Source organism: Diabrotica undecimpunctata, chromosome 6, assembly GCF_040954645.1.
Source record: "Diabrotica undecimpunctata isolate CICGRU chromosome 6, icDiaUnde3, whole genome shotgun sequence".
Classification (NCBI taxonomy): Eukaryota; Metazoa; Arthropoda; class Insecta; order Coleoptera; family Chrysomelidae; genus Diabrotica; species Diabrotica undecimpunctata.
In genome coordinates this window covers 26088182-26104351 of record NC_092808.1, presented here as the reverse complement: position 1 = coordinate 26104351, position 16170 = coordinate 26088182, and the positions used below count along the sequence as shown (strand labels likewise).

At 31.7% G+C, this 16170-nt stretch overlaps 1 protein-coding gene and 2 non-coding genes across 4 annotated transcripts in view; 1 reads left to right on the top strand and 2 right to left on the bottom strand.

Moving 5' to 3' along the window:
- The window catches only part of fry (microtubule binding protein furry), a 192596-nt gene that overhangs the window by 2547 nt on the left and 173879 nt on the right, over nt 1–16170 (top strand). For both annotated transcript variants that reach the window (XM_072534500.1, XM_072534498.1), the window contains exons 4-5: nt 42–229; nt 1698–1907. In XM_072534500.1, the coding sequence (XP_072390601.1) occupies nt 42–229; nt 1698–1907 (398 nt within the window). The remainder of the gene's footprint in view (nt 1–41; nt 230–1697; nt 1908–16170) is intronic.
- Nucleotides 1993–2109, bottom strand: TRNAL-CAA (transfer RNA leucine (anticodon CAA)). Its single transcript has 2 exons — nt 2072–2109; nt 1993–2037 (listed from the first exon to the last, which is right to left on the bottom strand). It is a non-coding gene; the product is annotated as a tRNA-Leu (tRNA).
- Nucleotides 2418–2533, bottom strand: TRNAL-CAA (transfer RNA leucine (anticodon CAA)). The gene is made up of 2 exons: nt 2496–2533; nt 2418–2462 (listed from the first exon to the last, which is right to left on the bottom strand). It is a non-coding gene; the product is annotated as a tRNA-Leu (tRNA).

Sequence of the window (16170 nt, the reverse complement as noted above, 5' to 3'; positions counted from 1 at the left end):
ACATTTTAAAGTTAAACTATCTGTATCATTTTTATTTGCAGGAAAAACCATTGTCAAAATCTCTACAAAGAGGTGAAGATTCAGAGTTTGATCAGCTTCTTAGTGCATTTGGATCGGTGGCTGAACATTGTTTGCCTTCTCTTTTAAGAGCACTATTTTCATGGTACGAGAGGCAAATGTCAGAGGTATCAAATCCAGAACAGAAAAAATCAGATATCAAGCAAAAAAGGTAAGTTTTACGTGAATTGAAATTTTTAATCATGTAGGATGTGGATTATTATTAGGAATATACTGTAAATCTCTCTATTTAAAAGTCTAGGAGGAAAAGTCACACTGTTTGTCCGGTAGGGTAACTACGCCATCTAGGAAAGAAATCTGAGCTACCAATATCTGACATTTCAATCATATTTTGTTCTTGAAACCATAAGTTTAATTAATAATACTAAAAATATTAATTACATATTAATATAATTAATATTATTGGTTACTGTAATTTAAAGGTATGATTTAATAAGCAAAATAATTTAAAGCCTTATGTTAGTTTAGATTTAATTCATAGCTCCACCTAGGAAAGAAATCTGAACTACTAGCTGACATTTCAACCTATGAGTCAATCATATATTAATACATAGTATGCCGGCAACATCATCTCCAATAGTCCATTTCCATTGCCAAATCAAAAATTAAGGCAATCGAAATGGACTATTGGAGACAATGTTGTTGGCACACTAGACTTGATATGGTGAGGAACGTAGACATTAGGAGAGAAATGAAAATTGACCTAGACATACTAGATACTATTGAAGCCAAAAGACTAAATTGGTATGGACACCTGCAGAGAATGCCTGAAAATAGATGCCAAAAAAATATAAAAAAATGGGCTCCGCTCACTGGAAGAAAACGAGAGGTAGACCAAGACAGTCATGAAGAGAAGATGTTGAAAATGCAATGACCGACAGAGATTTACAAACTGAAGATTACTTCGATATAAAACGCTGGAAATTAGGAGGCGAGGAACGACGCCAATCATTTTTTTCGCAAAATTGTCAAAAATCTTGGTTGCTGTTATTTTAAGATAAGATGTATTTCGCAAAATAATTTAAATGATTATGTTAGTTTATATTATATATATATGTATATATATATATATATATATATATATATATATATATATATATATATATATATATACTATTTACTATATATATATATATATATATATATATATATATAATATACACATATATGTATGTGTATATGTATGTCCTCTGATCGTGACATATGATACATTATTCTAAAGGAGACAGTAGGGAATATGTTGAGACAGAAAAAATTCCCGTTGTTTTTGATCCGATTGGAGCGTGTGAAATGAATGGAAAGGATATAAAGAATGTATTAAGATAGAACAAATAAACGAGGCGACTACCAAAAGGGCACTACACTTTATCTTAATTATTAATGAACATATAGTTACATATGAGATATCATAGGACACTATGGATGAAAATAGATTAATTTAAAGACAAATTTTGATTTATTTACTTAAAGAAGACTTCTGGTTGAGTCCAAAATAAACAACTGATCAGAAAGTAACATGCGACATAGCAAATAAAAGGAGAGTTTTGTTAGTCTCTTCTTTAGGTTAATACGTTTTTAATTTTTATATAGTTTTTAAAAAAATTACTTTATGTTTTTAGCATTATAAACATAGTAGCCGGAAACACTACAGAAACCATAGAGCGATCCGAAGCCGACATTCAAAAGGAGAAAAGAGATCTTGCTGTCGAGTTCATCTTCTGTTTAGTATTAATTGAGGTTTTAAAACAAATGGGATTACATCCAGGTCATGAAGATTTGGTGCAGTACATTGAAAATTTGGCATTGAAACATTTTAAACATCATGAAGGGTTTGTATATATTTTGTAAATTAGTGTTTTTTCTTTTTATCTAAAAGTATAGTTTTTACGTATTAAAAAAAAAATAAAAAAGGAATGTCAGAAGTGGGATTCGAACCCACGCCCACAGAGTGGACCAGAACGCTCGCACGCCCATTGAAACGGGCAAGGTAAACCTTGAGTCTGGCGCCTTAGACCGCTCGGCCATCCTGACATATGCCTGGAGCAATACTTTTTATCAAAAATTTACTAGTTTATCAGTCTGAAGTAATTTAATATTTATCGGAATGCAATATATATATATATATATATATATATATATATATATATATATATATATATATATATATATATATATATATATATATATATATATATATATATATATCTTATGCATTTGATAAAATAAAACATTTTTAAATAATTTTTATTATTTCGAATTTTAATCGACTTTCCTATATTAAATAAATATGCGTATTAATAAACTATCATTTTCACTTATTAAAAAAATAAAAAAAGTAATGTCAGAAGTGGGATTCGAACCCACGCCCACAGAGTGGACCAGAACGCTCGCACACCCGTTAAACGGGCAAGGTAAACCTTGAGTCTGGCGCCTTAGACCGCTCGGCCATCCTGACATATGCTTGAAGCGATATTTTTTACAGTGGCGTCGCTACTGTTTCCAATCCGAAACTTAAATTACCCAAATTAATGTTTTCTAAATTATTATAAATTTCTATTCTTTATTTGGATTGCTAGAAAAATTTTATTTGTTAAGTAGAATCTTTTAAAATATTTCTTTTGTCTATTTATGAGTTTAGTATTCCTGTTAATGAGCTAAAATGTTAAATAAAATGAGGCAATAATACTGGTTATTTTCCAAATTATTACTTAGACTAGAAATATTTTATAAAATTGCTTTGTTAATATAAATGTTTTCAACATAGACCTTTATTTTTAGCCAGTTCTTATTGTTGAAAATCTGTATTTTCTTTCTTCAAATGTTCGCCTTCTTCTTTCTTTGGCTGTCTCTTTTCTTTTAAATGTTCTGCAAAATATGTAGTTACATTTTCTTTTGAAGTTATACTTCTATACGCGCGCCCCATGTTGGAAATTTGTATGGGAGTGAATCTGTGAAATCATTACATATGTAAGATAATGAGTAAGAGAGAGACAGAAGATATATTTTCTCTATTTCTTCCTCTCTCGAATATAAAAATGTTCCTTTTGTATTATATATTTAATATTATATATACATATAATATTATGTGTATATAATAAAATATTTATTAATATTATTATTTATGTGATATGTTTTGTATTATTTATTAAATGTTTATAATTATATTAGTCTTTTGTATTTCAAAATAACAATCTCAATAAATCACTGTATGACACTGTCAATTTTGAAATACGTTTGTGTCGTGTCCTCGGTAGTATAGTAGTCAGTATCCCCGGCTCTCACGCGAGAGACCGGGGTTCGATTCCCAGTCAGGGAGGACTTTTTTATTAATATTATTACATGGTAAATTAAACATATGCGTAAGTAGAAAAGTTATGTATATTATTGTCATTTTTAAATACTTATGAATATTGCATTTTAATTTGTATTGTATTATTATATTGAATTATGTTGCACTGTATTGTAGTGTATTTTTTTTATGTATATTATTGCCATTTTTAAATACTTACGAATATTGCATTTTAATTTGTATTGTATTATTGTATTATTATTATATTCACCCAACACCTTAGGGTAGAAGGGTTATTGATTATATATATATATATATATATATATATATATATATATAATATATTTATAATATATATATATATATATATATATATATATATATATATATATATATATATATATATATATAGATCTAGCGGTTAATGGGGGCTCCGTACTAAAACGGTATTATACTAACTCCAGGCGAATATACATCGTGTATATTATTATCTGGGTAGCGCTTTATGTGGACTCCGACCAACACGTCGGATTAAGTGGACTCCGTAATAGGTTAAAACACTTTTGGGATCCGTATACATTTCTTTGCGTACAAAACTAAACTCCTCCGATGTTGCCAATAATTTGATTAGTCGTAGATTTGTAAATTTTACAGCAGGTACGTTTTGGAACTTCAAATTTATTTAAATATCAATCAATTTAGTCATCGAGAAATTTCACAAATAGGTACTTGGTTAATGTAGTTAAATATTTTATGGTGGTTATTTATATTACTTGCTTTAATTATTTTTAAACTTAAAAAAATATTTATTATAAACTTGGAAATGGCTAGTTTTCGTTTTATTTATTATTATTTTTTGTTAAAATGTATATGCACTTAAACATTTAGTCTCTAAATGTACTAACATTGAGTAGAGTAGTCGTGTAACAGTTTAAGAAAGTAGAAGCCCTTCGGTAGGATTATAATAAACTACATACAATTAAAAGAAACTCTGTAAACAGGAGATCTTTGTAATTTTTCAATTCCTGCAATTTATGACGTGCAATATTTGTTTCATAAAGTAGTTAAATTTAAACTATATTAATTTATGGGAAGCGTTTAAAGAAGTAATCGCTAACCTTAATTAGAATACGGCACAATAAGAAGATGAAACTTACTGTATTTTTACTTATTATATTCACAAAAAGAATATCCAAAGTAAAATTGAACACGTTTTAATGGAGTTGTAGTGAAATTTGACTTCTTATTACGATACCGGATCCTGTAAAATTTTAAATACATTAAATCTCCCGTAAATTATTAAACTTATTCTTAGAATAAAATAACAAACTTCTTAGTAATTAGGTACAATATACCGTTCACAATTATGTGATAATGTGTAGGTGTCAAGATTGCACGGTCATGTGCCATAAGGTTTCATCTTTCATATAAACATCGATAGTTTTTAACTTTGGGTGTATTTGATTCCACCGTGCTGTACTGTAACCGATCCAACTTGAAAAGTGTTATTTTACATAAAATTAGAACGTTGACCCTAATAATGACCTATAAATATACATTGTTAAAAATTGTATACATTTATCAATTTAAAACGTTCTTTGTCGTCTTCTGATCTTCATCTCCATTCGTTCCTAATTAAGCACATGTTATCCACAGGATACCTCTCTCATATTTAAATCATTACTCTTTTTGCCTTTTGCCATGGTTTTCTTTATTTTGTTTATTCATATCGTTTTTACTCATAACAAATATTGGTTAGATTATTGTATCATTAAACTTTCTCCTTATATGTCCGTATCATATAAGTTGTCTAGTTATTTTAGCGTATATAAAGTCGTATGTTAATTCCATTTTGTTTAACAATAAAACAGCAAAACTTCTACAAAATTATTTCTATCTTATCACTACAACTGTTTCGGAGAGTGCCTTTCTTAAGTCTCAAGTTTCTCGAATCCATCAATCATCCATTGTATTTCTTATACTTTCATTTAAATCCTCTCCAATCAAAGATTTTGAAGCAGCTTTGCTCCATAGTCCATTTTTGTTGCTTTTTGTCACTGTTTCTTCTTTCTCTTTATCATTATCAATACGTAGCGCTACAACACTGGGTAGGTCTTCGCTGATTACAACTTATCTCCAAGTTGATCCATTTTCCACGAATCTGCAATCAAATGAAAAGTTCATTTTTTGAGATATGATTGGATGTTTTCTCTCCATTGTATACTGACATGCCCCAGTGGCATTCTTTTGTGCTAACTTCCTTTCACACCAGTTCTACAAGTTTGACATCTTGGCGTCTCTGCACGTGTCCGATATACCTTAAGGGATTTATTTTCCTGAACAAGATCGTTATGCGAGCTTTCTTTATTCAGTATGTTTTCTTATTCTATACGGATTTGTAGCCATATGATAATGAGTTCTGAAGCTATTTTCTTGTGGCATTTTAAAGTAATTACTATTTAAATGGGAATAAGCCACAATTAAAGCTTAAAGTTAGTTTATTGACGTTTCAATTTCCACTTCGGAAATCGTTCTCAAAATACAAACATTGGTGAGAATGATTTCCGAAGTGGAAATTGAAACGTCAATAAACTAACTTTAACCTCTAATTGTTGCTTATTCCCATTTAAATAATAGTTATGATAATGGGGTTAAATAAAACTCGAATAAAACTCGAAGCGAACCAACTCTAGCACAACATACTAAACTGCAGAGATTACGATGGGCAGGGCACGTGGTCCGCATGCATGAGAATAGAAACCCCAGAAAATTATTAAATTCAAGAATGCAGGGAAAAAGACCTGTTGGAAGACCTAAAAAGAGATGGGAAGATGAAGTCGATGAGGATGCCAGGAACTGCCTGGGAACGCGTTCATGGAAAAGAACAGCGGTAAATAGAGATGGTTGGAGAAGCCTGTTGAAGGAGGCCAAGGCCCGATTTGGGCTGAAGCGCCATTGGATGGATGGATGGTTAAATAAAAATTTCTGATTATTTTTCTTTTAAATATTCGGAGTGCTTCCTTATTTGTTTTAGTCATTCTCCATGACTCACATCCATGTATTAAAATAGGTCTGAAGTTTGAATTATGCTCTGTATTTCTTTAGTGGCATTATTATTAACCGTGATTAGTGATCTAAGATATTTAAAGTGTCCCATACTTTCGAAATTGTAGTTGTTGACTTTAATGTTTTTTCTAAATTTATTGAATTGGTTGATTGGTTGTCTGTTGATTCGCTTGTATTTGGTTTTCATTTCGTTGATTTTATGTCAAACATTTTTTGTGCTCTCTTCACTTTATTGAAGTTTGTGGCGGAAGAGTTTCTCATTAGAGTTATGAGTTCTATATTATTAGCAAATGCTAGGAGTGCTTTGTCCCTTGGGCCGTTAATGTATTACATCTTAAATAGGCGTTATTTCTATTTTAGTAAGCTGTTCATTAATTTTTTAATTATTGGAATGGAGAATCTGTATTTTATTCGACTGTTTTATAACACAGAGTTTCTTGGAGCATATTTTCATCTTTGGTTTCCAGTATCATTATTACAAGGATTTTGCTGGATATGGACATAGTGAACCCGGTGGTATGTACATGATGTTTTCATAACCAACGTTCAAAAATTTTTCTTACTGTAAATTTATGATTATTTTACTAGGAAATATAGTGTTGTTTAATAATAATAAAGTTCAAGCAACAATTCCTATATGCATTAACTCGGTAATGATAATTCTGCTCCCCGATACCAGGTAGCAGTCCCGAAAACATTAAAACTGCTACACTCATGCTTCCCATTATCCAACGATTAGCCAGTCCAGTACTATACGCCTTATTATGGTATTGATATTGCTGCTGCCCCTCATGAGTGAATAGAATATGCAAGGAAGGTTTTGGCAATTTAATAGGATTTTGTGTGTTAGAATATTATTTTTCCGAGAAAGTGAAGAATATCAATTTGCTATCGGGATTTAATCCATAAATTATTAGAATGCTATAAAATAATGATATTAGCATAAAAAAACGGTCTAATAGTCAGTAATAAAGCATATAAATGTTCTTTAACATACAAAAGAGATGACGTAGAGTAGGGCATAACGTAACAATAGACCCATATAATTTTAAAGGATTGCAACATTTTAGATATCGTAGATAACGTTGTAATATAAGAAATAAAAGGGAATATTCAGGTAGCTAACTGATGTATTAATAACTCTTATAATACTTTTAAATTCAGAGGTCTAATACGACTTTCTTAAATCAGGATATGTAAAACAGTGATTAAACCAGTGCTAATGTGTGGATATGTGGCCAGAACGCTAACAAAACAATGTACATAAAACTCAGGTATTAATTAGATCAGGATTGCTAGAAAAGCCATCAGAAGTATTTTCCGACTTACAAAGGTCCGCGTACTAACCAATACCGAACGGAACTAATGCCAAGGCCAAACACATATATAAAGACAACAACGTCGTGTAAGAAGCTAAATCTCAATGCCAAAGTTGCGCTGGCTATATCCAAAGGCTCTATAATAACTACATTGCCAAGTTAAATTGGGAGGATGCCCCGAGAGAAAAAATGCCTTTAGGACTTCCAAAAATGAAGGGGGAAGGTAACATGAGGTCAGATTTAGGAATAATGAGACTATCTACCGACCCATCATATTTATCAACACATGCCTGTTCAACTATATCCTACCTATAGTCAATACTCATCTGTTGGGGACTATCAAATCAATTACATGTAATCAAACAAACCAGGCTTAAAAAAAGTTATCTCAGGAAAGGCACTTTTAAAACGTTATTTACGTGACTTATTAAAATTTAAATTTTTAATGAAAAATAAAAGATTAGCCATTTGTTATGGGGTTCAGAGAAGAATCTTCACGATGTTAATTTTTTGAGATATGATTGGATGTTTTCTCTTCATTGCATACTGAGACGCCCAAGTGGTATTCTTCTGTGCTAACTTCCTTCCATACCAGTTTTACAAGTTTGACATCTTGGCGTCTATGCATGTGTACGATCTGCCTTAAGCAATTTATTTTCCTAAAAAATATCGTTATAAGAGCTTTCTTTATTCAGTATGTGTTCTTCTATACGGATTTGTAGCGATATGATAATGAGGTTAAAACAATTTTCCTATTATTTTCCTTTCAAATATTCGTAGTTCTTCCTTATCCGTTTTAGTCATTGTCCATGATTAGCATCTATGTATTAAAACAATTTTCCTATTATTTTCCTTTCAAATATTCGTAGTTCTTCCTTATCCGTTTTAGTCATTGTCCATGATTAGCATCTATGTATTAAAATAGGTAAAAAGTTTAAATTATGATCTGTATTTCTTTAGTGGCATTGTTATTAACCGTGATTATTTATCTAAGATATTTAAAGTGTTCCATATTTAGGAAATTGTAGTTGTTAACTTTAATATTTTATCAAGATCTATTAAATTGGTCTCTTTTGTTGATTCGCTTGTATTTCTTCTTAACTTGACGAATTCTTCTTTTTTCATTCTGTGAACTACTAGTGGGTTCTTTTTACGGAATTTTTTCATCACGTTTAGATAATCATCAACGGTATATAAACGTTGTTGAAATTTTAGGGCATTTTCAAAATCTCCAAAATCACTACCATTGGGTAAAAGCTAAGACTAGGAAAGAAATAGCGTAATGTAATTTTTTCAATGGTAGGATGAGTTTCCAAAATCATTTTCAGAATCAAAACTATTTTAATGCTGCGGTTTTGGCCACCACAAGAGTCTGACCACAAAATTACATGTTTTGCAGAAGTAACATTTTCTTCAATGTGTTTCTTAAGACAAATGCCTACGTCCTGGGCTCCCCGACCAGCTTCACCTTCTATCCAAATATAACAATGACCTTTTTTATCCTTGGCGCTATGGATACCAAGGTTGTAAATACATAATTGACGCTTATAATATACAATATTTATTAGAATTCTCAAAAGGGGAAGAGTTTTTCTTTAAATCAAAAGAAAAGGTTTCCACTTCTGGTTGATCGTTGCTTATCTTCATGTCTAGCTTTCTTTCTTCTAAGTGCACATTTTTTCTTTTTTTAACGCTTAATTGTTCGTTATCTGCGCAATTTTTAATTTCTAATTCGAAACAATCACATCTACTAAAAGTATCTTTTTTCAACTTTTTTCTTTGAAGATTAAATCGTGTTAAAAACATTTTTTTGTAAAACGAAAATTTAACAAGGTCATTGTCTGCTTCTTCAATATACAATTCATACATTTTACTTAATGTTATGTCTTTTGTTAAGTATTCTCTTTCTGTGTTAGCTCTTCTGTAATGTGACTATTATAGAAAAATTTAAGCAATAACTAAAACTACAATCATTAAAACGCTCACAAGAGGCGCTTGGTCCAAAACTAATACAAAAAAATTAGTCGCTTGCTCTAGTTATGCAAAATTCAAAATCCAAAATAAAAAGAAAGGTACTTAATCTTTTTAAATATATCTAGTTATCCGTTACTAACAGGTTAATGGGATTTATTACGTAGATAGTTTATGCTTTTTCTATGTTGCCAAATATTCGATTTACAATCATTAAACCCCTCGCAAGAGGCGCTTGGTCCAAAACTAATACACAAAAATTAGTCGCTTGCTCTAGTTATGCAAAATTCAAAATCCAAAATAAAAAGAAAGGTACTTAATCTTTTTAAATATATCTGGTTATCCGTTACTAACAGGTTAATGGAATTTATTACGTATATAGTTTATGCTATTTTCTATCTTATTCTTTAAGTTCCATTTTCTATCGAAGGTTGGAAATCATCATGGCTATACGGACTCTGTTGACTGCCGCTCTATAAAGTTCTGCACTACTGCATTCAAACCATTCCCTTAAGTTTTTAAGCCAGAATATTCTTCGTCTTCCCACATTTCTCTTTCCTCGGATTTTGCCTTGCATAATAAGTTGTAATAATGCGTATTTTTGCCCTCTCATCACATGTCCTAAGTACTTAAGTTTTCGTCTTTTGATAGTTAATAATATTTCCGCCCCTATTTCCTATCATTCTAGTTACTTCCACGTTTGACATTCTTTGAATCCATGATATTCGTAGGATTCTTCTGTAACACCAAAATTCAAAGGCGGCTAACTTATTCAGATGGACTTGTTTTAGTGTTCACGCTTCCAAGCCATAAAGAAAAGTAGAGAACACGTAACATCGAAGCATTCTCAGGCTCTAACTTTATATCCCGAAAACAAAGAAACTTTTTAAGTTTAAAAAATAATGCACGTGCTATTTCAATGCGTGTCCTAATTTCTTTTGTTTGGTCTACATCTGATATTAACCTGTTGTTCCTCTTTTCCACCAGAAAGCGCCATAATCCACAATTTAAGAAATTGGGGCTGGGTCTAGTGATGCATAACGCCGTTCATATAGCAATTTGTTGTCACATGTTTATAGTTTTTCAAAAAATGAACTCCGATTTAAAGATTAAAACGTAAAACAAAATATAAAAATCTATTGAACCTTATTCAGAAAATTTCAGAAAAGAATAACTTTTGTGAAAGATTGTGGGACACAGTCATATTTTAAGATAAAAACTTCAATTCAGAGAGTGGACATTCTTAATAAATGTATAATCTAATATGGAAGCATGTTTATGTTTTACAGACTTAGAAAGCACTGAGCACACAAGTATTTATTTTTTTATGTACTAGGTCGTAAAATAAGTATACTCAAAACAAATAAATATTATCTACCAAGTATTCTACTTCACTTTAATATCAATGCATCAGATATATTATAAAGATTTCGTTGTAGTTGTAAATTAATAGGAGATAAAACCAAATGTAGAGCATATAGTGAAATCTGAATATCTTAGAATAACTATATCGAGCGGGAACATTATTGATGAGCAAAAGGGAGACCCATCGCTGAGAAAGTGACAAAGCAATTGGCAAAAGCAAAGGGTACTTTGTACTAAAGTACCCATACTCTAAAGCATAAGCAGGTCTTTTCGTACTCTTTTAGTAGGTGATAGATTCGACCGTTACTTGATGGAAATTCATTTTATCTAACAATTAAACAGGTATGCGTTTACACGTCATATTTTGTAACTGAATAAGTTGAGGAGGGGATAACTGTTTGTCTCAAGTTGGTCATTCAGAATTATGTCTGTATTTTTTAATTTGCTAATTTCCATATATTCTAATATTCATGGAATCTGCAGATAGTTTAAGGCCTTTATTATAAATACACTTTTTTAGTAATAAAAATATATAAATAGAACCTAGAATACGCCTGTAAAAGTATGTAACCTTTGATCTCTGGGATAAACCCATCTCCTGAACAATGGTGCCGATATATGTAGGTAAAATTTTCTACACCTATTTTAACCTGTTTATTTCCTCATTATCAATATATATGAGTTGTAACCGATACCACAAACTCATTTACTTATAGAGACTATATATTGACTATAGTTATTACTATACAAATCTGACTCGAAATATCGTCTTAAAATAACAGCAACAGAAAAGTGAAAGATTAGTCATTTTTTATGAAGGTTAAAGTAGAAGCGTTCACGAAAATTGAAGTACTAAAGACCACCGCAATCGGGCGTACCCTGGGTAATGAATAATTAAGTAATCGTTAATTCTTAAATCACCCGTTCAATATGTTTTTTGTCAAATCGGTCCTTTTTAGGACCAACTATTCTAATTATGTGTAAAAATATTAAGAGCGATAAAATATCTAGAGATAAAGATACTCCACTTTACATATGCGCTTAACAAAATGCAGGAAGCACATAGATGGCCAATCCTATGGTATTTGGTATTAAGCTAATCGCTGAAAATTACATATTAAATGCAGGCAAAGAAGCAAAGAAAAACTTATAATGAGAGAAAACAAAACCAGTCAGCTGAGAGAACCTTTCAACGATGTTGAGCTTGGATCCGCTATCCACGTATATAATGAACAATATTACGGCTCCTGGCTGAGGATCTGAGCACAAAACTAACTATAAAATTTGAACTAAAAATACAACAATGGCTAATATCCAAGGTCTTTTGACAATCAAAGCAAAGACAAAGTTGTTGCCTTGCTTAAACCTGGCAAAAACTCCAACGACCACAAAAGCTATCAGCCAATATATCTATTTATTTTGTCAGCTATACAGAATACTTCTGTACGTGATCCTTAATATAAATCGATAATAGAAGAACAACTCAAATTAAAGACAAAAGTGGCTATATATGACAGGTTAGATCATATATGTCACAAATACTAAATCTTGCCCAACACAGCGAAGAGAAGTACGAAAAATATCAGGTATGAGGAGTGGTATTTGTTAATCTAAATGCCGCTTATAAATAGTTATTTAAATAACTTATAAAATATTTAGTTATAAATTAGTCAGCCAAATTCGGGGAATATTAAGACTCATATCCACACATAAGCTCTACAATATCGTAGCTATCAATCCACCTAATATCCGAAGATAAGTAGCTAGAGAGCAAAAAAAAACAAAGTCCAGATTCGTGACATCCACTCCACGAATACCAGCCCATTTTATGACTAGAATCAAGGAAAAACTGGCTATATCAACACATCTGCAAGATATACAAACAAAAATAAGCTGCTCCTCGCCATCTAATCCCTCGAACGGAACTTCCTTATGGTAGTTATCTTCCTTAAATCTGCCAGGAGGACTCTTGCCTGCAAACACCGGTTAACTTGTGTGCATGTGGGGTGGTACAAGACTTATCACACTTTCTTAGTTAACTTTACCGTTCAAATCGCTCTTTTTGAAGGGACAAGGTTTATTTATGTGAACTGAACACGTAAAGTACAGTCAGTAAGCTATTACTTATTAAGATCATTGCAAATTTGACACTAACTCCACTTATATTGATTACATATTACCCCTAAATACGAGATAAAACATTCAGAAATATGTAATATTGGTGAAGTGGTATAATTCATGTTAGAAAAATTAATCATTCTTCCCTTTTTTGTGCACTACTACCCATTTTAACAAAAAAATATCTACTCGTATTTTAGCACTTAAATATTTATTTTGAGATAACCTTCTATTCAAAATTAAAAAATAGAATAATAAGAAATATAATCCCGAAAAAAATAAAATAATAAAATAGAAGAAATAAAATAATAAAAAAGCTGTATATAAGATATCATGAAACAATGGATGAAATAAAAGAAGTTCTTATTAACCGGATTCTTAACTAAAACGTATAAAGACATACTCACGTTAACAAAATACGTTAGGAAATTTTCGCATATGAAAAAACACATCCAACTTGGTAATGAAATCCTTTTGTATCTATAAATCTATTTTTAGAAAAGCACGTACCTACCAAAAACAGGTATTTGGTAGTACACATATCTGTTACATACTGTAATGCGTATGAATGATAACAAAAGTAAGGAGTCTATATGAACCGTTTAGAATACACGCTGGAAATAAACGGCTTAATCCCATAGTTGCCAAACTATCAGAGCTTACTTAAACCGATATACGTATGGTTCCAATATACACGGAACAAGATCTGAACGACCCCTATAATATATACACGTGAACTAAGCGATATACATTCATGATACAGGGGTACTTAAGGGCTCCACAAAATTTTAAAAAATTGCGAAACTATACATGTTGACGAATCGACAGAGCCAATATTATGGAATGGTCAAGTGAGCTCCGTATATCGGTGGCCACTTGACCACGGAGCTCACTTGAACCTGAATTTTAACATGGGCGGAGTCCACTTTATGCCGTAGATATATATATATATATATATATATATATATATATATATATATATATATATATATATATATATTATTATATTAATAACAAAATAAAAAATGAATTTTACTGCAGAGTATGTGTAAAAAAATTTTTGCATTTAACTCCTTTTATACATACATGAAAATAAAAATATACATTTTCATCAAAATATTGATTCAATCCTTCATTTACTATACCCCTTTTACAGGTCAAATGTTGTTTATTAATTGTTAGTAAGTTGTTATTAATTCTGTTTCTCTTTCTGTTATGTCTTCCATATAGCATTACATATGTAATGATTGTGCAGATTGACTCCCAAATAAATTTGTAACGGTGAATGCGTGTATAGAAGTGTAACTTTTACCGGCAGTCCCACTGGACTGCCACACCCGTTTTTTGTTCTTGAATCCATCGGATTAAAATTCTTTTCTTCTTCAAACTTTTGCTAAGCGTAAAACACTTTATTTTTCTCTTCAATATTGTCACTGCTTTGATCGATATCTTCATCGTTTAGTAGGTTGTCTAAATTAATGTCGATTTCATTTAATTGCATTCCTTTAAATTGAGATGCTTCTCCTTTTTCCATTAATAATAGAATTTTAGATATTTTCGAAGTCTGTAAAACGTCATCAGTTAACCTGTTGAAACTTTTGTGTATTCCCACAGTATGGTCCACACACGTCGCTGATTGCTCAACATATGTTCCGACATATTGAATAATTGTGTGGGGGTAGCACTGTGCTTCCTGAGCTTGGTTAACGTAATGGCCAAAGAATTTTTTAATTCTGCGCTTGAAACGTGTTTCTTTAAAACTTAAAACCGCATACTGGTTCCGAGGATCGGACAGGACACTCAAAATCACATTTAAACACATTTCGCATTTTTAAAGATAAATTGTCACTATTTTCTCGTGCATTTAACTAATATAAATTGTAACAGTGTAGTAGTGAATAGCTTGTTAACAAGTGAAAATAAAGATTTATTATTGTGCATTTTTCCTCTGGTGCTTATTAATTTGGTAGAAGTTTTCCCAATCGAAGAAAAAATATTTCAACCCATCTTATGTGTGTGAGATTAGAACAAGGATCCGCACTCTGTCTATATCAAATCCACCGTTGCCAACACTTTTTTTTTATAGCCCTTTTTCTATCCGAATTGTCGAATAAGGCCTCTCCCATTTCTCGCCATTCATTCCTGTTGTGTGCTAGGCGTTTCCACATTGGTCCTGCGACTCTTTTGATATCGTCGCTCCAGCGCATTTGAGGTCTTCCTCTTGGTCTCTTCGCATCGTACGGTCGCGAGTTTCCGACTTCTTTGTTCCATCTACCATCTTCGAGACGTTCGTTGTGTCCAGCCCATTTCCATTTTAATTTAGCTGCTTGTTTCGCGGCGTCCTTTATTTTTGTTTTGTTCCGGATTGCTTCGTTCGTTTGCCGATCTATTAGTGAGATACCAAGCATCTGTCGTTCCATGGCTCGCTGAGTTTTTCGAATCTTGTCCATGTTCTTTTTTGTGAATGTCCAGGTTTGAGCTCCGTAAGTGAGAACGGGAAGGATACAAGAATCGAACACTTTGGTTCGAAGGTTTTGGGGTATCTTTTTGTCTTTCAGTATGTATGAGAGTTTTCCAAATGCGGCCCATCCCATTCTTACTCGTCTGCTTATTTCGGTAGTTTGGTTTTCTTTGTTTTCTTCAGTTCTTTTGCCAACACTTATCGTATATGTTTTTGCAAAATTACTGCTATGTTAGGAATGTCCCACGGTTACTTTTCGCAAAGAGATTCTTGGTTCGAAAAAATACAAAATTAACCGTGGGACACGCAACACGAAACGATAGAAATGGTAGAAGAATGCTGCTACTTAGGATCACTGGTAGACTACAAAAATAACACATCCAACGAGATAAAAAAAAGAATATGCGTGTCGAACCGCTGTTATTTTGGCCTGGGCCCTCAACTAAGAGCGAGACGTATGTCAATAGCAACAAAGTGCAAACTTTATAAAACAATAATATGTC